General features: G+C 49.2%; 7 protein-coding genes across 7 annotated transcripts; 3 read left to right on the top strand and 4 right to left on the bottom strand.

Annotated features, from left to right (window-relative positions):
• Nucleotides 1–1,027: 1,027 nt before the first annotated feature.
• Nucleotides 1,028–1,412, bottom strand: GGI43DRAFT_386033 (uncharacterized protein; the record flags this gene model as incomplete). Its single annotated transcript, XM_083203736.1, has 2 exons — nt 1,028–1,276; nt 1,335–1,412. 2 exons carry the CDS (start codon nt 1,410–1,412, stop codon nt 1,028–1,030), a joined length of 327 nt encoding a protein of 108 aa, XP_083058421.1.
• Nucleotides 1,413–1,618: 206 nt separating this feature from the next.
• Nucleotides 1,619–2,115, top strand: GGI43DRAFT_122129 (uncharacterized protein). Its single transcript, XM_083199049.1, has one exon. It carries the CDS (start codon nt 1,671–1,673, stop codon nt 1,938–1,940), a length of 270 nt encoding a protein of 89 aa, XP_083058420.1. The 5' UTR covers nt 1,619–1,670; the 3' UTR covers nt 1,941–2,115.
• Nucleotides 2,116–4,207: 2,092 nt separating this feature from the next.
• GGI43DRAFT_411319 (uncharacterized protein) lies at nt 4,208–6,172 on the bottom strand. The gene is made up of 2 exons (XM_083206700.1): nt 5,915–6,172; nt 4,208–5,849 (listed from the first exon to the last, which is right to left on the bottom strand). The coding sequence occupies exons 1-2, from the start codon at nt 5,927–5,929 to the stop codon at nt 4,788–4,790; spliced, it is 1,077 nt and encodes a 358-aa protein (XP_083058419.1). The 5' UTR covers nt 5,930–6,172; the 3' UTR covers nt 4,208–4,787.
• Nucleotides 6,173–10,389: 4,217 nt separating this feature from the next.
• Nucleotides 10,390–11,759, top strand: GGI43DRAFT_386031 (uncharacterized protein; the record flags this gene model as incomplete). Its single annotated transcript, XM_083203735.1, has 2 exons — nt 10,390–10,504; nt 10,819–11,759. The coding sequence occupies 2 exons, from the start codon at nt 10,390–10,392 to the stop codon at nt 11,757–11,759; spliced, it is 1,056 nt and encodes a 351-aa protein (XP_083058418.1).
• A 2,269-nt stretch (nt 11,760–14,028) lies between these two features.
• Nucleotides 14,029–16,592, bottom strand: GGI43DRAFT_121760 (GATA-type transcription factor). Its single transcript, XM_083199048.1, has 4 exons — nt 16,335–16,592; nt 16,120–16,198; nt 15,517–15,711; nt 14,029–15,455 (listed from the first exon to the last, which is right to left on the bottom strand). Exons 1-4 carry the CDS (start codon nt 16,487–16,489, stop codon nt 14,256–14,258), a joined length of 1,629 nt encoding a protein of 542 aa, XP_083058417.1. The 5' UTR covers nt 16,490–16,592; the 3' UTR covers nt 14,029–14,255.
• A 1,808-nt stretch (nt 16,593–18,400) lies between these two features.
• Nucleotides 18,401–20,303, top strand: GGI43DRAFT_411300 (oxidative stress survival, Svf1-like protein). The gene is made up of 4 exons (XM_083206699.1): nt 18,401–18,621; nt 18,742–18,963; nt 19,026–19,830; nt 19,892–20,303. The coding sequence occupies exons 1-4, from the start codon at nt 18,599–18,601 to the stop codon at nt 19,988–19,990; spliced, it is 1,149 nt and encodes a 382-aa protein (XP_083058416.1). The 5' UTR covers nt 18,401–18,598; the 3' UTR covers nt 19,991–20,303.
• GGI43DRAFT_411295 (mitochondrial K+-H+ exchange-related-domain-containing protein) lies at nt 20,304–22,182 on the bottom strand. The gene is made up of 3 exons (XM_083206698.1): nt 21,829–22,182; nt 21,109–21,725; nt 20,304–21,039 (listed from the first exon to the last, which is right to left on the bottom strand). The coding sequence occupies exons 2-3, from the start codon at nt 21,585–21,587 to the stop codon at nt 20,679–20,681; spliced, it is 840 nt and encodes a 279-aa protein (XP_083058415.1). The 5' UTR covers nt 21,588–21,725; nt 21,829–22,182; the 3' UTR covers nt 20,304–20,678.
• Between the last annotated feature and the right edge of the window lie 183 nt (nt 22,183–22,365).

Here is a 22,365-nt window from a genome sequence, read left to right as displayed (position 1 = left end):
GACACACGAAGCCCTGTCTGATGGACTCCACTGGAAGAGCCCCAAATAAACACCATCCGACCTGAGGCGCTGTCAAGGCCCCACGCCAGACCGACCGATGCGGCGATTTGGCTGAGGAACCAAACAAAAATGAGCCACGACACATCATGGTCGGCAGACGTGTGTGACTGCTCACCCGTCCGTCTCACTTGGCCGTCGCACACTCACTCTGGCTTTGGGCGTATGGTGATCCCGTCTTGGAAAAGTGCGTCAAAACAGGCCTGGGCTTGGAACTTTTTTGTTTGGGCTGCCCCATGCGGTAGGGCTACATATGTACGTGCAACCAGTACTCGTACATCTGATTTGAGATTAGTCGCATCTCTACTCTGTATCATGGCATCATGCTCTGGTATGGCCGATTGACTACTTACCGGAGCATCGAGAATTCTCCAGGAGGACATTGCTGTTACTAGCGCCCATCGGTACTTGAATGTACTAGATAGTAAGGCATATGTGGCATTTAGCTGTCGGCTCACAGTATTCAGGAGGTCAAACGCACAGCTGCGCAGCTTGATGCAGCATGAATCGGTCTGTCTCGAGACATGACCACAGGCAATAAGTCTACGCCAGCCTCATACGTATCAAGTGTGCTTGTGCCAAGCAATCGCCCTATGAGTCCGGCTTGAGCTCTCCGCCAGCGCACTTTAGCTCTTAATTAAGTATCCTGTAGCGTCCTTCATCCAAGAGATAAGTCCCAGGGGTGGAAACCCGCGTTCCCGTGTCTCCGGGCAGGTCGGTCAGACCCTTTCTGGTGTAAGAGAGTGATCCATTAACGGCGATGGCGGGTCAGCTCGGAGCACGAGGGGGTACTACTAGCAGTAAGTAGTGCGAGCAAGTACGAAGTAGCACCAGCTGTCGTAATGCTAGTAGTAGCAGTACTAGTAGTATGCTCGGTTCAGCCACGATGACGATGGTCTTTTCCCTACATGCCCTTTTTTTTTTCTCAGCCAACGTTGACGGACCGGGGTCCCTGGTCGTTTTGGCATGTTTATGCCAGGCTGCGGCTCTGTAATAGCTGCCAGACCCTCCCCGGGTTGAATCGCCCGCGGCCAGGGAGCTGGAGCGTGACCAGCGACATCATCTGCTTTTGCGTCGTCAAAACTCCAGGGCTAGACCAAGAGCCAGGGCCAGGTTCCAGGAGGGCTGTGCGGCCTTGGTGATCCGATTCCCATCCCACTGGGTCGCCGTGGATTTCCAGGTCCAGAGATGGACTTGCATGATCAAAGTGAGGGAATCTCTACCTTCGAAGTCAGCGATGCAAAAGCGCCGAAACCTGGATACTTGATGCCGCATACCTGATGCTGCAAGCTGGCCAGTAGTGTGAGAGAGGAAGTTGAAAGCAATCGAAGTCGACTGTATTGTAATATCTGCATATTGGCTTTGCTCTTTGTTGCCTCAGGCTGGATAGCGAAAAGCCACAGCAAGCCAGGTACCTGCCTTCGCATCCGGAGGTACTCAGGAGGTACGCCGCGTGCCGCGTACCTTGCAGGTATAGCGGCGCCATCCAGCACGCACCTGCATGTACCTCCGACAGATGGGCATCGGTAGCCGTGCATGCTGCACGCCGTACCATGCCATGCATGTCTCTCCTTTAGCAGGTTCGGGCCCATCCAAGAAGCAAGTACAGGTACATGCCACTCCTCCCTTGCGTTGGCCTCTTTGTCTCGTTCTCTCTCTCTTTTCTTCTCTTTTTCAATTCTCTTCTACTTTGTCCCTCTTTCGTCCTTTCACCATCCTCTTGCTTGACCCTTGATCGTTTTCTACCCCTCTATGCGTCATCCCTCCTCGATAATCATAATCCTTGCTCGTCTTCATCACGATACTCGCTCCTTCGTCAGCAATTGTGGATGGGAAAGCCAAAGACGTTAACACAGCCCGCGGGAACCAGAGACCAGAACTGAGCTGCTTTCAGTTAATTCAAGGCCGCCGTGGCACTTTGAAATCTCTGCCGCCGTTGATTGATTCCATCGTTTGTCGTCAACCGCGTTACCCGCATCTTCGCCGGTTTCTAGAACCAATCTCGGCACTTCTACCACCGGAGCTGGCTCCGGCGTTGCACCAGGCTGTCGGCACCCGCTTTGCTATACCCCCGTCATTTCTTCCCGCGAGGGCCTGCAGGAATCAAGCAATCGACGTTGGCCCTGTTCTATTTTTGAACCCCAGCCGCTGCTCCTCACCTGGGCGAAATCGCCACCCAGGGAGCCTCTTTATCGGCATCCTGCCCCGGATTGATAACTCAAAACGCCCGCTTCTACGCCCCATCAACAGCCAACAGACACAACACCCCCCTTGTCGCTTTACAAGGGCCTTTGGCCCGGTCTCTTGTGTTTCCCGGCATCTGGCCTCTCCCGTCGTCCGCCCTGGGCCCTAAACCCTGAACCGAGCAGCAACTGAGCAAAAGCCTGAATTCCGCCGGCATAAGAGCAAACAAACGCGGCACAGCTTAACACAATACCTTGTCACTACATTCTATTGCCAGGGTCGTTTTCTTATCCGTGAAGGTTCTAAAAACGCTAGGATTCGATATATAAAACGCCCAATTCACGCCCTTTATTCAGCATTCACCACATCTTGACACTCAACCATTCACTCCTCATTTATACAGCTCTGATTATCTACAGAAAATATTTACTTCATACTCAACGTCTCAGAAAATACTTACAGTGCCAACTAAAAACTTTAAAAGAAACGCTCTCCTCTCCTGTCAGCCGCCACCACTGCTGACACTCATATCAACACTCTATTTCGCTCACTTGCACTAGTCATCTTGAGCAAACGTCACTATTTTTCACATTATTTCAATCCATACTAGTCTTTATATTAGCAGTAGCTGAAGACTCAATCTGTCTTGGATATTTCCATCTTGGACGGATACCTAACTAGCTTCTCTCAACACAAATACCAACAACCGCCAACACGGCTCAACGACAATCTTCAGCAACAATGGCAGTCTCTTGTGCTCATTCTTTTGTCATGATCAAATCTGACAACACTCTTGTTGAGTGGGTTTGCCAGCACTGCCGCTCGGGCCCTCACTGGGCCATCTACGAGTGTACCTATTGCAAGCTTCACTTGTGTCGCCCTTGTACCCAGGCTTCCTAAGCTGACCACAAGGCTACGGTTTACATCGAGGCAACAACTAAATGATTGGCCAATCCCATGGCGGCCCACTGGGAAGGCCAGTCATTATTATACCTGCCCACATTGCTGTTTGGGATGGAATAACATCTTGAACGCGGCCTATTATGACGACTTTCTTACGTTTTGCGAAGCACTCGCTTCTTTGGAAACGCTTTTAGACGGATACGGTTCCCACGAATCATGACTTTCGTTGCTACTGGTTTTTCTTTCTTTTGTTTTGATCACATATCCCCACCCTTCAGCACTTGTCTTTCTATGGCGCTCTTCAATACCAGCGTTTGCTTAGACTCTTCTTTCAAACTGCATCCAAAGCTGTAGCCAAGGTCCAAAATTGGCTTTGACTATAGCATCATGTGCAAAAGCGGTGTTTTATTGCTTGCGTTCGCAGCTACCGGTGGGGACATACGTCCTCATTAGTATTCTCATTGAGGATAGTCCGCCACTTGTCTATAATTAGAGGTCATGGTTCTTCTCTTTCTTATTTTGTTTTCCAAGAATACGATGGATATTTGTTTTTGTTTTTGTTTTTCTGGTCTGGATTTGTTTTGTGATTTTGGTCGCTTTGGATGGTACGGTTCTCTGTTCTACTCATTAGCCCGCGCTGTTTTGAGATTTAGATGGATGGACGAGGCTGGCTCACGTACCTACATATAGATTGGCTGCCGTAAGGCAAGGAAACTTTAACATGAATATGTGAGCATGGCACATAGACTTAGGATATACACGGAATGTCAATTGCATTTCTTTTAAATGAATGACTCGGCTTGTGATTCTCTCTCGTGTAATCATACACCTTTAAAACTAATCGAAGATGAGCCCATTTATTGGAGTGATGCGTTTAAGAAGATTATATATTCCTAACATGTAGATATAAAAGCTTCTGGCACGGTGTGTAGAGACATTAAACGCATAGCAAATCTCAGAGTCTGTAGATTCTATGCCGTTTTACATACGTTATACGAGAGTCGTATGCCACGCTGTCTATAAACATTTGGCTCTACTCTCAAAGAAGAAGATGCTGGAGAGATTTTCCTGTCAATATAGCTTTTCTATTTATATCTATTTACATAGGATTTTATTTTGACTAAAGAAAGAAAAAGCAGCTATTTTATGCTTTGTATGAGTACACGCTATAGGTAGAGAAAACTTGACCCAATCTTATTTCATCATTCTCTCTTTGATCTTTTTAGTTCTTCTTTCGTTTTTTCTTCTTTATTTGCGTGTTCTGTAATACAGATGCTGTGATCTCAAAAGAACAGACGGACACACACATCAAATAACAGAAAGGGACGTCTATAACACAAAGATCCGTCTGGTGTGAGATCATCTTTGTGTGCTTGCGGGCGCGATACACAAGATAGGTTTGCCGTAGCGGCTGTGGGAGATAGTCTTTTTTTCTCCCGCTTCTTCTTGGTATCACAAAAGTTACTCCATTTTTTAAGTTTGTGTGGTTTACGCTGGTAGGATATACATGGACTGATTGCCTGGTTGCTTGTCTGGCGAATAGGAGCGGGCGGAATAGGGAGAAAGAGAGTTCAGTATAGACCAAACCCTCTGAGAAAAACGATACTATCGCTCACGGTCAAACGCCGAAAGTTGATTCGGACTTACGCATAACGGTAGAAGCGGGCAATAGTCTTGTCCTTGTACGGCCAGTCAGCCGCCGGTCTCTCAGCTGTCCTCTTCGTCACAGCCACCTCGTCTCCAACTGAAATGTCAGCGCCATCCAGGTCGTCAACCAGGAAGGCGTATTTGCCAAAGACGGGCTCCCACTTTGCGCCCATGTCGACCCGTCGATCAGCCATCAGCTTCTTGAGCAACATTCCCTTCTCGCCTTCGCCAAACCGCCCCGTGTCGTAGTCGACGTTGAGGGAGGTGCATCGGTCGCACAGTTTAGTCAAGGCAAAGATAGGACGACCGCCGATGGACAGCTCGGCCCAGAAGTCCTCGTCGAATTCGACCTCGCCATCCACCACGATGTTGGGGCGGAACTTTACAATGTCCACGGTGTTATTGGAGAACCGTGCGTTGACGTTGCTGAGCGACTTCTCGGTCGCGACGAGATAGGCAGCCATATCGGCAAAGGTCAGCCAGTCTGGCTCGGGCTTGGACTCGGCCTGATGGTGTCTTCCACCCCATACGTAGTTGTACCCGCCCCATATGTAGCTGTACAAATAAGGGAGCCAGCCCTGGGTAGGGGGTGCAGCAGCCACTGGCTGGCTTCTGGGTGAGTTGGTGCCCAGTACCGGACGACGCTCGTCGCCTATGTAGAAAAAGATGGTTTTGAAGCCTAAGCAAGCAGTGAACCACTCGTCAAAATAATCACCCATGCGGTAAGCATTAACTAGTGACTGGTGAAGGTTGATCACTTGTTGATTGAGACCTGACAGGTCAGGATCCAGAGGCATGCGGAGGACGACGTTCTGCTCCAGGCATGATGGCACCAGCGGCACCTCTGGAGGCATATATCGAACGTGGATCTCATCCCCTACAATCTCTGGGATGAAGCGGCTTAACGCAGGAAATCTATCAAGCTGTAGCTTTTGCAGGTCTCCGTTCTCTTTGACCTGGAAGAGCATGAACCGCCTGTCATATTGCACGCCTTCAGGGCCAAGGTGAGCGTTGTGGAGCGGGATGCCGCGGAGTCCTTTGATAGGATAGACCCAGATCTGGGGTAAGACAGTAGTGTAAGCAACCTTAATCTGATTCACTCCACGTTAGGTAAGACGCTTACTCCTGTGACTTTCATGGCCGGCGAGATTGGGCGATTCAGCGGCGTAGATTTTGACCGACTCGGGTGATTGAAACAAGCATATGACTGTATTCGAGATGCTGCTACTGTCCTTTACCTCAAATTTTGAGCTGTCGTAAGACGTTTGTATGTTATTTTAAGAGCAGAGGCTGGCCGTTGGATCCCCATATTAATCGCCGGGCTGCCTTAGAGTCTTGATAATATTGCTTGTAAGATACGCCTTGTCTGGCGCGCCCTTCCAGCCTAGTCGAACAAGTTGCGATTTACAGCCTAGTCGGCCAATTGCCGTGCCCTTCACCTCCGCAGCAAGCGACCCATAATATCGCTGGTATTTAACCTTTTTGTTTTTCCATCTCTGCTTTTTCCTTTAGAGGTGGGGGTAAATAGCATCAATTGGCGACTTTTTATGGACATGCTGATAAGTGGCGAGACAAATAAGCAGCAAAGCAAAGAGAGATCTACTGTATAATAATATCTATAAATCTCCAGTGGCAAAGGTGGATGCAGACAGACTCAATTAGATAAAGAAGCGGAAAACACGCTCAGAGAGACGGATGCAAAGCGAGGAGCATATGGGTACGACTTTTGCAGTATGACGAGATTCCAATCCAGTTCCCATCAATACTGCCTACTCGCTAGCCTGCACGTTTTGCCCACTGGCATTTCCGTGGAACGCCGAAAAACGCCAGAAGCGATCAGAGCCTGGCTGCATAGCCTAGACCTCCTTCGCTTTCAGATATTCTTGTTCTCTCACACAACGAATAGTTTCGTAATCATGGATTCCTTGCCAGCTTCAGGGTGAGGAATGACTAGCCCAGCTGTCTATTATCGCATAATTCTGCTGCCTTGTAATATTTTTCTGTCGCTTCTTATCGTTGACGCCATTTAGCCGAAAATAATGATGACAGATAAAAGATCAAGGGCCTTGTTTGTATGCGATAAAAGAGAGCTAACTTCCTTTGGTTTGTGAGAAGCGAAAGGGTCACCTGTAAAGCACTGTCAAGCAGAAATCAAAGCGCATCGAGAAGAATGGCCAGAGTCAAACAGAAAGATCTCATTGAAAAATAGCCACGGTCCTTCTTTCTCTTCTTATGTAAGTGTAACATAGAGACAGTGAGCTATCGAATTGCGTATATCGACACTTGGATCTGATTGAGAACTCCAGCAAATTCTTCAACCCTGGTATTTACATGGAATAGATCCTTATCATTTCTATCATCTCCCGCTTACGTTTGTCAGCGAGAAGAAAACGAAGGTTCAGCCAACCCTTATCGTATTTGTAGTAAGCATGAATGTTGAAATAAAATCCCCTGATTTTCAGTTGTAGAAACGCATATGGATTCGAACGCAAGTATGAGCCATGAGGCGGGCAACGAACCCCCAGGGCGGGGAAAGCGGGATACTTCGGTGAATGGATACCTAGAAAAGCTTGGGTAAAAAGCTCCTAGAAGCTGCAGCTAATGTTGCCGCGGATCTGACGTATAAGGTGGACACTGGGCAAACCCAAGCCGCTTATCCATCTATCACTGGGGACCTGGTTTGCACACTATGACATTTCATCCAACCCAGAGTCGTTTTCGTAATCCGTTGGATCACTACCGGCTCTCACGGCGAGCTGATTTCGAAAATATCGACTTAGTATCATCATCGCGTCTTCAAGTTCCGTTCAAACCGTCTTGGCAACAAAACGAAGCGGCCTGAGTTACTCAAATACGAAAATCGCTGGCGCTGTGTATTCGGACGCGTACGCTCTGTACGTCAGCAGTGGATCGTTCACCGTTGGTCTTCTTTTTGAGACGAGGATCCCTCCGTCAGAGACGCTGCCGAGGAGAGGGTCGATACTAGCTTGGTAGCTTAAGTGGCCGGGTTACCGAAGGATTTGAATGACTACTGGCTTTGATTTCGGCGTTGATAGTTTCTGCCGCTATATCACATCACATGGTAGTTCTTCTCATGCCAAATACTAGCACAAATACTAGTGATGAGAGAATAATAGTGGTAGTGAGCTTTACCCGTGCCCTCGGGAACGGGCATGTGGGTTGATGTGATACGTCAAATCATCTTTTTGTGAGTGCCCGGTATGCTTGCTGATTCGTTCAGCTCTTTATCTTGCAGTGTTGTGAGTGGGCCGAGACGGGATGTATCCAACCCTGATAAAGCAGACCTTTGAAGCACAAGAGGGGGCGATATAATCCTTCACGCATGCACGGCAAGCTATGTTGGTTCTGTATATACGTACATATTTCGGGAAGCATATGAAGGGAGATTTGCATATCGTATTAGATGCGAGCCAGTTAGAAATGACGCTTGGTTATGATGAATGCAGCGGATAAGAGGAAGAGATGCCGGCCACTCATTCATTCACCTGGGGCGTCAGGCCTTTGCACGCCTGCATACGTGCATGCAAGTATGAGCAAGCATAATACTAACTCGGTACAAGGGTGTGGTGGTGGTGCAACTAGACGTCCAATTCACCCGGCTTGCATTATCTCCATCGCTCAATCTGCTGCTTGATTTGCGCAATTTGGACCCCGATAGCCATCTTGCTTGGCAACCCTGATAACGCTGAAGATGTGCCATGAGGTCAAATCCGCAGACAGGGCCCGGCGAGGGGAACAGCTCCCCATGGTGGCGTGCAAATTACTGCTACCGCTGTTGGTTGACGCCTCGTTGAATCTATTGGATGCGCATGAGGAGTTTTTTTCTTTTGCCTGGCTTATCGCGTGCCCTCCAGGCCAGCTAACTGGGGTCCAGACCAAGGCTCGAGGCATGAATTTTGGCGCTTGGGATCGCTAGCCTGGCTGGGTCCCCGGTGGAGAGAGGCGGCTGGGTTTGAAACCCCAGGTTTGTTTGAGGTTCTCCAGCAAGGATTTGTTTTTAGTGCAGTGGATACGCTTGGTCGCATACGAGCACGAAAGAGCCATTTGACGGAAATTCGTTGGCATTTGAAGATGTGAAGAATGATTATGAGCGGCATTCAAAAAGGCCAGAGGGGAAAGAGAAGGAGATAGATGTGGAATAGCGGTACTAGGCAGATAAGATATGTTACCTGAGGCATCACTGCTGGTGCAATGCAACACCTTCTGCATGGCCTGCCATTCTGCCAGCAGCTGCACCATTTTGCTGTTTGATCGTCCGCAAAAGCAAAACTCCACTCTCTCCTCCTGATCCCTCTCTTCAACAGCTAGCCCAAGCACTACTAACGGTATGTGGTATTTTGACTTGGCCAAAACGATTACTTGACCATCAGCTAACAAGCAGTAGTACTAGGTAGTCGCCTAATGGCCAACCAGCTCACGCCACCAGCTGCTCAACAACTTCAGCTCAGCTTTAATTGCTACAGAGTTCGGTGTGGAGGCCAGTCAAGGTCTCAAGCCACCGCCCGCTTATACACGCACTATTAGCACGCGGACATTTCGACGGGAAAAGCCGCTTGTATTTTTTAATTGCTAGCTGTTGAGTGGCCATTGTTTAATGCATCTGTATGAATCTCTTGCTAACAAACAGGAACGAGTACATTTATGCATAGCAAACTACGCGATGGGAGGCAGATGCTACAGGACATGGAGCCGAGGGCTGCCAGGGGTGCCTTGTCCTCGTCTCGCCTCGCCTCGCTTGCATACGAATTACAAGGTTTTTTCCTTCTTTCTTACATGAGCCAAAATTCTGCGTGTTGGTTCGTCGACAGCTTTCCCAACCGCTAATAGATAGACCTGATAGTTGCAGTATGGCGTACATACGGAGCAGATGATGTAGATCTGGTAAGGGAAAAAAGGGTTTTCCTTTATCTATCCTTGAGCCCCCGCCTCCAGACTTGGCTCCCCCTTTTTTTTTCTCTTCCCACTTCTCTTCTACATCTGCCCATGTTTGCTTCTGCTGGCTGTGGTTGCCTCACTACTATTTTCTCTCGCGTTTGGGATTCCTGAAACAAGCAACTTGTTTTAACCTTGTTGATCCCCTTTGTATCACTTTGATTATTTATATACATATTTGCCCGTCCTCGCCAGCATAGGCGCCTATCACATCTCATCTATTTTTGCACACCATCTTGCAAGCGTTTACATCTGTTCCACAACGAATATTTAGAAGACACACCTATCCGCATCTCTCCTCTCTAGAGCTCGCGCCAGGCCTGGAGCCCCCAACCTTATTTGATCTCCATATTTTTTCTCTCTGGCTTGTTTCTTCTTATATTACTCCCTGTTTATCCCTCTATATCTGCTGCTTGCATAAATCTTCTTGTTTTCTCTCTTTACTCTTTGCGCTATACCCTTTGATCGCCGCCAAGTGCTGCGGCTAAATCGAAAAAGAGAGCTTTCGCGCTTCTGGAAAGACCCTTCATACAGCGGGTAAAAAGCGTCCCGCGGCAATTGGTTTTTAATTCAAAGCTTCAACGTTATACACGGAAGAGCATTATTCTAGATTAGGGAGGTGGTAATCTCCCACCGCATGGTAATATGGAGGAAGCACATCGTTTCGTGGGTGGTGTGCGCGAGCTGGATCTCGCCAACTTCGGATCTGTCCCTGTGGTAGACAGAGTTAATATTGTGCAAGGCCTGAGGACCAGTGCAGGTAAGATTTTCTTTTTGTTTTCATCCTCAACTCTTCCGTTCTTTTATATATACAAAAACATCCTCTTGAAGATTCGAGGAGCGCAATAAGGATCTTGCTTCAATGTCCCTCAAAAAATTTTCCCACTCCCCCGCCATTTTTGTCAGCATCTCTTAGCGTATAGCTTCGGGAAGCTTCACAGCTCCTCAAAGCTTCAAGCTTTACTTTCCATAATATTTTTCACATGGCTATTACAAAATCCCATCTTCAACTGCCCAATTCCATTCAGCTTAAATGCTTTTGACATTTCAAAACTCACTGCTAACCTACCACAGCATTCTTCACATTCTTACGCGCAAATCTAGCTCTTAGCGCAAGCGCACCCTCTTCACCCGTTGCGCCAACACCACATCTCGAGCCATATTCACACCACCAATTCCCATTTCCACCGTCTCCTTCGCCTCTCAGTTCCTCGACCTCCTTCTCCGACTTACACTCCACTGATGATGCTGATGCCGCTTACTACGATCCTCTCGACGATGTTCCCCCGCTATCTCTCGAGCCCCTGCTCACGTACGACGACAAGGTCGCGGGCCTGAACCTCATTGCGGACTCTATAGCTCAGATGAAGCAACGAGCGGCCCGATCTTTGGTTTTCCACCCAGCGTGCTTGACCATCCTGTTCACCGCATGGGCTGGTGTCTCTCGATGGGCATACGTGCCTTCGTCTGGGGATCCTAGCCTGGCTCTGCTTCTCTCCTGTGGTATAGCTATGGTATATCTCACAGCTATACGTTACTTCACAGAAGGCTATGTGAAACTAGCAGAGAATACGCGATGGTCATGGCTCGAGGGACCCGAATGTATCGAGGGAGACCTCGTTATCGGCGCTCGTTATGGCGGCGCCTTAATCGGAGCCCTCATCCTCAGACTTGAGCCTCGCTTCTCCCCAGTGTCTTCTATTGGCGGAAAGCGCAGGAGCAGGAGCAGGAGCGTGAGCTTCCGCGGAGGCAAAGGCGTTATCCGAGCCTGGACTACTCGCCTTCGCTACCGCGGAAAGGGCATCGGCCGAGACCTCCTCGATGGCGCCATTCGTATTGTCAAGGATCGCTGCGGGAAGGATGCTGAAGTGGGATTCGCACAGGAGCATGCCAATAGCAAAATGCTGCTGCCATCCTTCTTCAACGGAGCATTTCGTCGGGATGAAGTACGTGCTGCCAAGGCTCTGGAGAAGGCGCTAGAGGAATGGGAGTCGAGCAAGAGGAAGAAGAGGTAATGGCATCTAGCGTCTTATTGGAGTTGAGGCCCAAGAGAGAAGAGGGGGAGAAGAAGAAATGATAGCGGTCAGCCATCCCTGGAGGAGCTGTATAAGTTCTGGGGGCGATTAAAGATTTGGATATAATTGGTGGGACATTCCTTCGTTTGAGATACCCTTGGTTTATAAAGTTGCGTCTTTGTCTTTTTAATTATAACGCCAGCTATACAATGCGTCTTGCTGCCTTTTTTTTTTATCTTAGCGCCAGACATTTTCATTATATTTTATCCTCTAATATACACACAAGACTTGTATTTGCTGGTAACTTTTCTTTCCCATCGCAAAAAATTGTGATTTGTTAAATCGCCACTTGGGTGCCTCATAGCTGGTGTTGTTTACTATCGTTCATCATCGTCTGTCATTGTCCGTCATTAAGCCACAAATAGCCACCATTACCAAACATGCCAAAAGGGTAAAAAAGACATTCCTCCATATGTTTAAAACAAAATGACATATAGAACAAAGAACGGGAAGCAGCTAAAATCAGCGAGTTTAAAGCCTCATTCTGTCAGGGCGATATAAGGGTCGTCTTCCGCGGCCTCGTTTCTCTCCATCCTCTTCGTTCTCAAGCACTGGCCAGCTCACTTGGTCAAAGCCATAGAGAGTGCGTCCGCGGCGCTGGAGACTGTGCAGTACCTATAGTTTTCACGGCAATTAGTATTTTCTTCTGCCTCTCTCTCTCTCTTTTTTTTTTTTTTTCTGGTTATTTTCCTTCTTGTTCTTCTTCAAGCCTCCAGCGGTATTCCATAGAAAAAGGGAAATCACTTACGTCTTCTAGTGTAACAGTCTTCGCGTTACGATGCTCCAAATATACAACCGCGTCCCGTATAACCTAACCAAAGAGCGAAAATGAAAATTTTAGTCAAAGAAATCAAAATCATAAAGCAGAGTAGCCGTTACGTCTCACCTGCTCAAGGAAATGTCTCATAACTCCTCGAATTTCTTCATATATGGACGCTGAGATCCGCTTGACTCCACCGCGACGAGCCAAACGTCTATATCAAATGATTATCAGTAAACATGAAAAATCTCAGCATGTTACACAGCTTTGTATCATTACCGAATTGCTGGCTTTGCTAAAATTCCATGTCAGTATTCTGCAATGAAGTATCTTCTAGAGAATAAGGGGAAAACAAAAAACATACTGATGCCTTGGATCGAGTCCCGGATAATTTTTCGATGGCTATTGCATAAATTAGATTAGTATTTTGTCCAAATAGATCAAAAAAAGACATATGGCTTGCCGTTTTTGACCACTACCTATCGTCTTGCCACTGACTTTAAACCTGGAGGAACCTGCCGTAGATGACATAGCCAGCGCTGTAGAAGGGGACAGGAAGCTAAAAGCACTATGTTCGTTAATAGATAATAGTGGAGTGAATTGCTAGTGTAACGTCGTCAGCGGGCGCTAGGCGACATCAGTTGATAGCAAAGAGATGCTGAAGGAGCGCGGTGCGGGAATAGGTAGCTTTGCAAAAAGAAAACGGCAGCAACAGATGGCGGAAGGGGATATTAAAAGGAACTGATGATTGCGTTCCGGGTTAGGGTTACTCCGCTCTTTCTGCGCGTTTGCTATTCTCTGAAATGCCGTTTGAAGAAGGTGAACTGAAGGTGAACGACGTAAATAGCAGCACCTGACACGCACTTGGCACTAAACTGGCTGCCTCCTGGCGGTTACTGGGGACGAAAGTGCACTCGACCAACAACAAACACGTGAAGTCTTGGGTGGATCTGATGTAAAACTGAAGTGCACCTGAGATTTACTTGACGAGCTGAGTCTTTGTTTTGATGTTTTTTAGATTTCCCTTGAATGTTTTCAATAGTCAAAAAGGCAGTGGTCAATTGCTGCTAATCGAGACATGGACACAGATGGAGAAACAAGGGCGCAAAAATAGTTCTAGATATATTTGTTGGAATAACAAGGTAAACTTTTTCTTTTTCACAACACATGGCCGCTCCTGCCTTTTTTTCGATGCCCTGAGGCTTCTCCCCCTCCTACTCTGAGAATCTGGACTTTATCTTGCCAATCACAGTTCCTGTGCAGCATTGTCTAAAGCCAAAACGAGGGTATCGACCATCTCCAACCGTTTTCGCCCATATTAAAGCCGTCCTGGGTCGTTTATTAAAGTATTGGGGGATAAAGAAGAGAAAAAAGAGTTGCGATAACAAAAAACCATAACGCCAAGGCATTTATTTTCATCGTTTCGGCACCGCGAAATGAATAACCGGGTTTGATGCGTTCTCTTCTGTGCATCACCGTTGACTGATATCAAATCGGGTTTCGTACAAGGGTATTAAAATGAGCAAGATTCGTCAACATATACCACGCATCCGCCGTTGCCACATCCTAGGGCAAAATGAAGAAGAACAAAAAGAAGACGATTATTGTTAATAGGGAAGCGTATTGGGCTCAGAGCTCTGAGTCTGTAGTATCGCAGCAGTTATCGAACACGAAATTTAAGCGGCGATTTCTGCAGGAGCGGCAGCACCCTCTAGTTCTGGGGTGACATTGTTTGCATCTGCCATGACGTGCTCAGATGTCTCTGGAGCTGAGTCCATCTCGATAGTAGCTTCGGTAACAGGTTCTGGAACAGGCTCCGCAGTAGGCTCCGCAGTAGGCTCCGCAGTAGGCTCCGCAGTAGGCTCCGTAGTAGATTCGGCAGCAGTCTCGGTCACTGCCTCAGCCGTTGTCTCTGCAACCATCTCCGGGGTTGCTTCGGCAGTTGTCTCTGGAAGTGTCTCTGGGGCTGTTTCCGCAACTGTCTCCGTTGCATCTACAGGGGCCGTTTCTGCAGCCAGTTCTGGAGCCAATTCCGTAGATGGCTCGACAGTAGGCTCTGCAATGGCAGAGGTAGTAATATCAGCGGTGTCATCCATTGAGATGCCAGAATGGAGCTCTTCGTGTGCTTCAACGGGCTCTGCAGCAGGGGCTTCTGACATATGAGCATCGACCATTAGCTCTGGTGCAACGGCGACTGCGACTGCAGCCAGGGCATCAGCCGCTTCAGCCTTGACAGCCTCGTCAGAGTCTACGGTGCGTGCTCTCTTGTAGGGCCGCGTGTCTGCCTCGTTTAGAGCTTCTTTAACCGCCTTCAGCTCAAGCTCCAGGTCGTCGAGGCGTCGCTTGAGAATGTTTTCTCTTCGGTGACTCTCTTCAAGTTGACCTCGGAGTTGGTTTTCGGTTTCTCTGCTGACGTCTAACTGAGCCCGCAGCTGGGTATGCTCGACGCCGGCGACTTCTTGACCCCTGAGAGCTTCAGAAGCAGCGGCCTCTTGTTGCTCAAGCTGACTTAGACGACCGCGAAATAGTTCGTTAATAAACTCAAGTTCTCTAACCCTAGTTTTCAAACTCGAGTTATTCGCAATGAGTTGTTCTTGCGTTTGAGGAGACTCAAGGCCACGGTCTCCATTCATGGGCGAGACGGCACGTCCCTCTCCGCCATTGAAGCCGCCGACGCCTGCTTGAGACGGGTCGTCAACCATGAAAGAAGGCAGGCCATGGTTGTACATGGAAGGGGTTCCGGTGCGGGAGATGGGTGAGTTGGGACCCTCGCCATTCACCTTTTGCGCTCGTCGAATTGCTTGCGCCGCAGTGTTCTCAGCGCTGTTGGGATCTGTCGAGAGGGGGAAGCCATGTCCATGTTGTTGATGCTGTTGCTAAAGGCAGCATGGTTAGCAAAAAGATGCGATGCACAGCACGCCGCGACGTGTCACTAACCTTTCTCTTAGGAGCAAGATCCGGGCGCATCGTCTTCACACGGTTCCGGCTCTTGATAACGTCTGTCTTGAGCGAAATCGGTCGCGGTCGTCCGTGCAGCTTCAAAAAAAGTCCACATGCATTGCAAAGGACGGAACCAAACTCGTCACGTCGCCATAATGGCGTTGTTGACGTTCCGCAGTTTTGGCAGACCGGCTGCGTTGATCCATTAGTTGCCATCATGATGCCGGCTAGTGCTGGGAGATAGGGATGCGATTAGGGAATCGATTAGGGAGCGCGGCCGATAAATATTATCATGATCGATAAGGATGACGGAACTGAAAAAAAAAATTTCTGGGCCCCCGGTCGTCCGATAAGACCAGGATAAGCCGGGCACCAGCGTGGCCTAGCGCGGAAATTTCTTGCGATAAGGCACGTGATTGCGATTGTGATATGAGATAACAATAGTAAAAGTTGGAATATGGCGACTCCAATTGGCCCGCTGTTGGCTCGGCAGTTTTGGTGCTGAGGCGCAACAAAGCCGGCGCCATGTCGTAGATTGAGATAGGAAAACAAGAGGGCCGGGGGAAGAAGACGGAAAGAGAAAGAAAATCGTAGGCTTACCATGTTGCCGTTATTACCGCCGCTTGTAGCAGCAGGGGAGACGCCATGATACATTTGGGGCTGAGGAATTGGAGGTGGTCTAAGGGATGCCAAAGTCAGCGTCAAAACAACATATAATGCAGATGCTGGAGACGCCAGCCAGCTCGCCACGCGGCGAGAATGCAGCCAACGAAGGAGGCATTGTGTGGTTTCAAATGGAGATGCAGATGTAATACCTTTGCTGCTGTGGGGGCTCAGCCGTCGCGTTACTTGCTGCAAGGGAGGCAATGCCGGGCAGTTGCTGCACATTGGCAGATGCAGAGGTTGACGTCGAGCTTGGTCGAGAGATGGGCTCGATCGGTGGCGGCGGCAGAACTTGCGCTTCGTCCATCTTTGGCTAGGGATTCGACAGGGTTTGCGGACAGGAAGAAGAAGGCCAGCGAGGCAGGATGCGAATTCGAAGGGTCGCCAGCGTGAATAGCTGTGATCGAGGCTGCTTCTTCTCTCTCCCAGAGGTGGGTGCTTTTTTTTTTCCTTCCTCAGGAGGAAACGAGCACCAGCCACAAGATCGCGGGATCGCAGATTTCGGCTCGCGCTATTGATGATGTAAGGAAAAGGCGACGGGCGTGGCGGCGTTGCAGAAGACGAGGCTAAGGCGCGGCACGGGAGCGTGGGGAAGAAAAAAGAGAAAAAGAGAAGCGAAGAGGAAAAGGTATGGTCTGGAGGAGTATCGCGATGTAATTATTGTTCCCCCTTACAAAGTCGAGTGGTAGGTACACACAAAGTAGCAGAGAGGAAGTCCGGATACGAGTGGTAAGAAATCCTGGGAAGGCACGCGCGGGAGGGAGGGGCAGCTGGCCGTGCATGTACCCGTACCTATGCGGCGCGCTGGGCAACGAGCGTTTTTGGCTGTTAGGCCGGCGTGTGCGCTGTACAGTGACCGAGCTGCGTTGGCCAGAGCCCGAGCGCTCGCTGAAGTGACACCTGGGCTGCAGCGATGGCGGGCGCTGATTGGCCGGCACAACCTCCAAGAACCGCAGGGTTTAATTTCACAGCAGTGCAGCCTTATGAAGGCTTGCTCCAGCCTAAACGGCCGTGTGTGGCAGCATCCCAATCTTGATCTGTCCCACCCCACGACCGAGATTGAACCTTTGGGTCGTCCTCTTGCGGTGCCAGATATCTAGCCGTGCCACGATAGTGCGCGCATATCCTCTTGGGCGCGCTTCAGGGGAGCCGAGCGGGAGGGGGTTGCTGATACAGCAGCCTGTAGCATCGCCAAACTCCATGTAGGTACGTCTGATGAGTGTCGCTGCATGCAGATGACAGTCGTGGATGCATGTCATTGGCACTTGATCAGCTCCATATTTGACAGAGCCCCTCCTCCGGCGGCAAGCGAGGGTGAGGGGTTTGGCTGCTGCAGTTCTGTCAAGACGCTGAGGCCGGGGTTTGAGAGGAATATTGAGAAAGATGAGGTTTTTGTGTATAACACGGCTTTATAATGGCAAACGAGCTTTTCTGCCTGTTCGGCCTATCTGCCTGCGAGCCTAAGGCGATAAGGCTTGGAGGGCGTACGCAGATAACACGCAGCTGGCAGCCACATCTATCTGTCTATCTAATCGTGGATAATCAAAGACAACACTTGATACTCCATACGTACATATAACCAGCAGTGCAATTCAGCCAGCACGTCGTGCATATCGATTTTTTTTGGTTGCAACGACCGACGGAAATACGACCCGAAACAGCAGTCTCTACGTGGATACACATGTGCGGGACTTCCATCTCGTGGCATTGATGGCAGGTATAGTTGGAGGAGATTTGCCGGTGCTGCTGTGTGATGTTATGATGTAGATTTGATGCCAGTCAATGCCAACTAAGCTGCCGGGCAGACCTCGAGGCTCTTGTTTTGTTGTCTTTTCCTATGATTTATTTTATTTTTTCATCATTTTTTCCGCCAATGGACGTCAACGCGTCATTCTATCCACTCATTGAATGCCCAACTGTGATGCTTTCACGCTCGTATCCGCTCTTCTGTCGTTGTCTCACTCTCATCTCGCTGCTGCTCATCTGATGGCGCCAAAAATCCAAATAACGGCTGATGCGTCTATCAAGCCACAACCCCTTTGCCATCGACCCACCGGCCCGGTAATTTCTGGCTGCTTAGCGCCCACTAGGAGGCCTAGGAAGCCACAGATGCCGTAACGCTCGGCGTCATTAGGACCTCATAGCCACTGTCTGGCCATCCGGGCCACAGCGGTGTGCGCCCTGTAAGTGCCCGAGCGCAGCGCTACAGCACTAATTTACGGCCTTACGCCGCGGTACTCCATAATATCCGCGAGCTACCATCAACGTTAACGTCGGGCAGTACTCCATCTACCGGCCCTTTTGGATCTCTTTGGCGTTTTTTTCTTCTTCATCTACCTTCTTCCTCTTTTCATTCATCACCACCGCCGCCTATCCTCTAGAATTTCTCTCTTCATCCGACGCCCCTCCCGCCAACATGTTCAAATGGGCACAGAAGCAGTAAGAAGAACCCCTCTGATGGCCTGAAAACACAAAGCCCCGCCATTCCTCCGCCGCCTCCCCTCCAAGATTTGCCAGCAAAATCCAATCGTCATATGCTAATGAAAAGCTCATCTCCAGGCTGGCCAACGTCGCCGGCACCCAAGAGCCCATCTACGGCCCGACCGCCATTAAATCGGTCGCCCAGGAGGCAAAGGAAACCAGCACACCGTATTCCGAGCTAACCAGAGCCGATCACAAGTGGCTGACGCCGGATAAGACATGCGTCGAGAACCAAGTCTTTTACTTCTTCGCTGAGGATGGCACCATCGCCTTTGTGCAGGTCATCTACAGCAACGTTGCGTATGGTAAACCTTTTGCCTTCTTTTTTTCACCACTGCTAACCTAATTTCTTCTCTCTACAGCGGCATCAAAGTTACCTGCCAGTTCAACGCAAAGATCTTGTCCCGCGATCCGGCCAAGCCGCACCTTTGGTGCTCAACCCCGCTGAAGAATGCCGCTTTCAACGAGGAAAAGACTTCCTTCTATGCCGATGACTGCGCCGTCGAGCTGTCTGAGGACGGCAACTCATACACAATCAAGAGCATGAATGACGAGAGGGCACTAGTCAACCTCAAGGTCACCCGGGCAGCACCCGGCTTCCAGGCCGGAAAGACGGGCACGACGCTGTTCGGCACAGACCTCAACGACCCCTGGGGCTCGATGCGCCACGCATTCTGGCCCCGCTGTACCTCTGAGGGCACCATCACCACCAAAGAGGGCGATGTGAACCTCAAGGGCCAGGCTATCTACATCTACGCCCTGCAGGGCATGAAGCCGCACCACGCTGCTGCAACCTGGAACTTTGCTAACTTCCAAGGCCCCAACTACTCTGCCATCATGATGGAGTTTACTACGCCTCCTTCTTACGGCAAGACGGTTGTCAACGTCGGTGCCATCGCCAAGGATGGAGAGCTGATCGCCGTCAGTGCCGAGAACAACAAAGCCACGCACAAGGCCTCTAAGGAAGACACTGCGAATGACTGGCCCGAGCCTACCCAGGTCGAATTCGACTGGTCGGCATCCACCAAGGACGGCAAGCCGGTTACGGCCGTCATTGACGCTGCTCTGGGAGAGCGCGTCGACAGAATTGACGTCATGGCCGAGGTGCCCGGATTCGTCAAGACCATTGTCAAGGCCGCTGCTGGAACCAAGCCCTACATTTACCAGGTTAGTAATTCGCTACCCTACATGTCCACCCTCTCTACACAATGCTGACACAATCTCGCAGTACGCTACCAAGACCTCCCTGAAACTCAAGATCGGCGATGAGGAGATTTCTGAAGATGGCCAACTCTTCAGCGAGGCCACTTTCATTTCTGATCTCTAAATCTCAGCTCACTAAAGTATAAATTAATGTGCTTTCTTGTTTTTGGAAAGAAATAAAGGGCATTTTGCAAACAACAAAGAATGATTGATTGAGAACACGTTTGGGTACTACCTAATCAGAAATAGGCGTTGGAGAAGAGAGACTTTATACTACTACTAATTACTCGCTCTTTTTTTTACTCTTTTTTTTTTTTTGGCTTGATTGTCTCTGCGTACGCATAATAAAATAGCACATTATTTTTGATACATCGGAGAAGAGAAGTTATATATTAATGTGTATTGAAATATTGTCATGGATGTTTTTATCGGCTCCTAGTAAATCCCGAGTGAGACTGATGGACAGAAGTGATGAGTGACAGAAGTGGAGATGAATGATGCCCAAGGACTCATAAAAGACCTTGGCGCATGTTCCCCGTATATATAAAAAGTAAGCCGTGTAGTTCATAGTTTCATACAACATCTCTCTGATGTACATCTTTTTTCGCCACATTTTTTGTATAAACCGTCCTCCCCACCTCCCGTCTATCCGGATCCCGTATATAATCCAAACCGTCCCCCATAGGTATAAAAAACACCAAAAGTAAAACCCGCTCATCAGGCTCCGCACCCATTGATGTAATTGACTCGTTGATATCATCATCGGCATAACAGATTTCTCACTTTTTTCTTTTATGTCCCCCTAAATTTTTTCATGAATTCTTGTCCTTCTCTTCTGACTTTTCAGTCTTCTTCTGCTGCTCTGCCTCCTCTTTCTCCAAGTCCCTCTCAACCTGCCATATCGCTCTCTCCAACTCAATCTCTACGGTCGGTAGGTTGAGCGTCTCTGAAAAGTCTCGGATCTGCTTCTGCGTGATGAGCATTTGCTCTTTGCCGGAGGGCTCCTCGATGGGGGCCTGGCCGTCCTTTGTGTATAGTTGATCGAGTTCCTTGGAGGGGGAGAGCTGGACGAGCTTGTTCTGGATCAGCCATTGGACGTGTTTGCCGCCGTTGATGGCTCGCCAATGGGACCAGGCGCGGTAGACGAGGTAGAAGAAGGGTATATTTGGGATTCTATTTTTTGCAATCCTTGTTAGAAAACACCATAATACAAACATACGCAGAAAGAAGAGAAGCGCTTACACAGGTATCAGCCCCAACGGCGCTGTGATAGGCATGCCCACAAAGCACCACAACAGCCTCTGCCGATGCAGCGCCTGCCTCTCCGTCGCCAACGTCCGCAGCACGCCCTCAGCTTTATGTTCTGAGATTGCTGCTGGCGGGAACACCAGCTCGACCTTGTCACGGCCCCGCAGCTCGTCGTCACGGCGCCGAGCCGACAAGGGCGGCACCGATTTGAGCCCCCACTCCTGGAAGGGGATGCGGCGGAAGGCGTGGTTGCCGTAGTCGACGACTTTGCGCTGCCAGCCGCGCTCCATCTTCTCCCATTGGGCCCATTTGCGGGCGGCGAAGGCGGCGCCGCGGTCAATGTAGCTGGTGGTGCTGGTGGCGGAGGGAGATGAAGCTGAGGTTGAGGTTGACGATGCTGATGCTGGGTTGATGAGGCGGCTGGCGTAGAGGAGGGTGCGTCTCGTCGAGACGGGGAGGAGGTAGAGCCTCATTGTGGGCTTTGTGTTATATATCCGGTTCAAAGCCTGGGAGGATAAAATATGGGCTTGTTTTTTATTCTCCGATATGATTTGGTGAGGCTGAAGCGAAGAAGAAAAAATAGATATCGATCTGCTTTGGTAGCTTAGCTGCTGGTAGCTTAATTAGCACGGCGCAGCTAAAATACGTCAGAGGGCGGGTCGATAGCACTATGCCGCAAACAGCCTTCTTTTCCTAGTATCCTATTAAACTCACTCAAGAATAGCAGAGGGTAATTTGAAATCTGAACAAGGGAATCAGATAATTTGAAGGAGAATATGCAGCATGGATATCATACTTGGATAAGCAAAGACCAGCAGATGTTCGTCGTAGTTCCAGAATTAAAGTTGCTACAAAGAGGCTAAGCCTAAGCTCGATTAGGGCCGTTGCTCTCTCTTCCTTTTTTTTCTTTTTTTTAATTGGAGAAAAGGTCTTATCGAAGGCCGGCGAACCAAACAGTGACGCACATGGGCGTCATGGCGGGCTGGGATTTAATTCTGGGAATGTTCTATTTCCCATCAGTTTAATTGGACGCTCAAGTTTGAAAGAACTAGAGAATTTAACCCTTTTTGGGGATTTTCTGTATCTATTCTACACGCAAATTAGAACAAGGGCGCATTGAGGGGGAACATTTAACATGTAAACTTTCATGTGATAGTACCGTTAAAACTCGGTGTCTCGGAATTCACCCAGATACCGAGATACAAAGAAACATCTTCATCTAGGCACGCACAGCATAGGATACAGTCCGAA

The sequence above is a fragment of the Trichoderma evansii genome, assembly GCF_050947405.1.
Source record: "Trichoderma evansii strain SZMC 28006 chromosome Unknown GGI43scaffold_17, whole genome shotgun sequence".
Lineage (NCBI taxonomy): Eukaryota > Fungi > Ascomycota > Sordariomycetes > Hypocreales > Hypocreaceae > Trichoderma > Trichoderma evansii.
The sequence above is the reverse complement of the archived record's forward strand: the minus strand, read 5'-3'. Positions and strand labels throughout refer to the sequence as shown.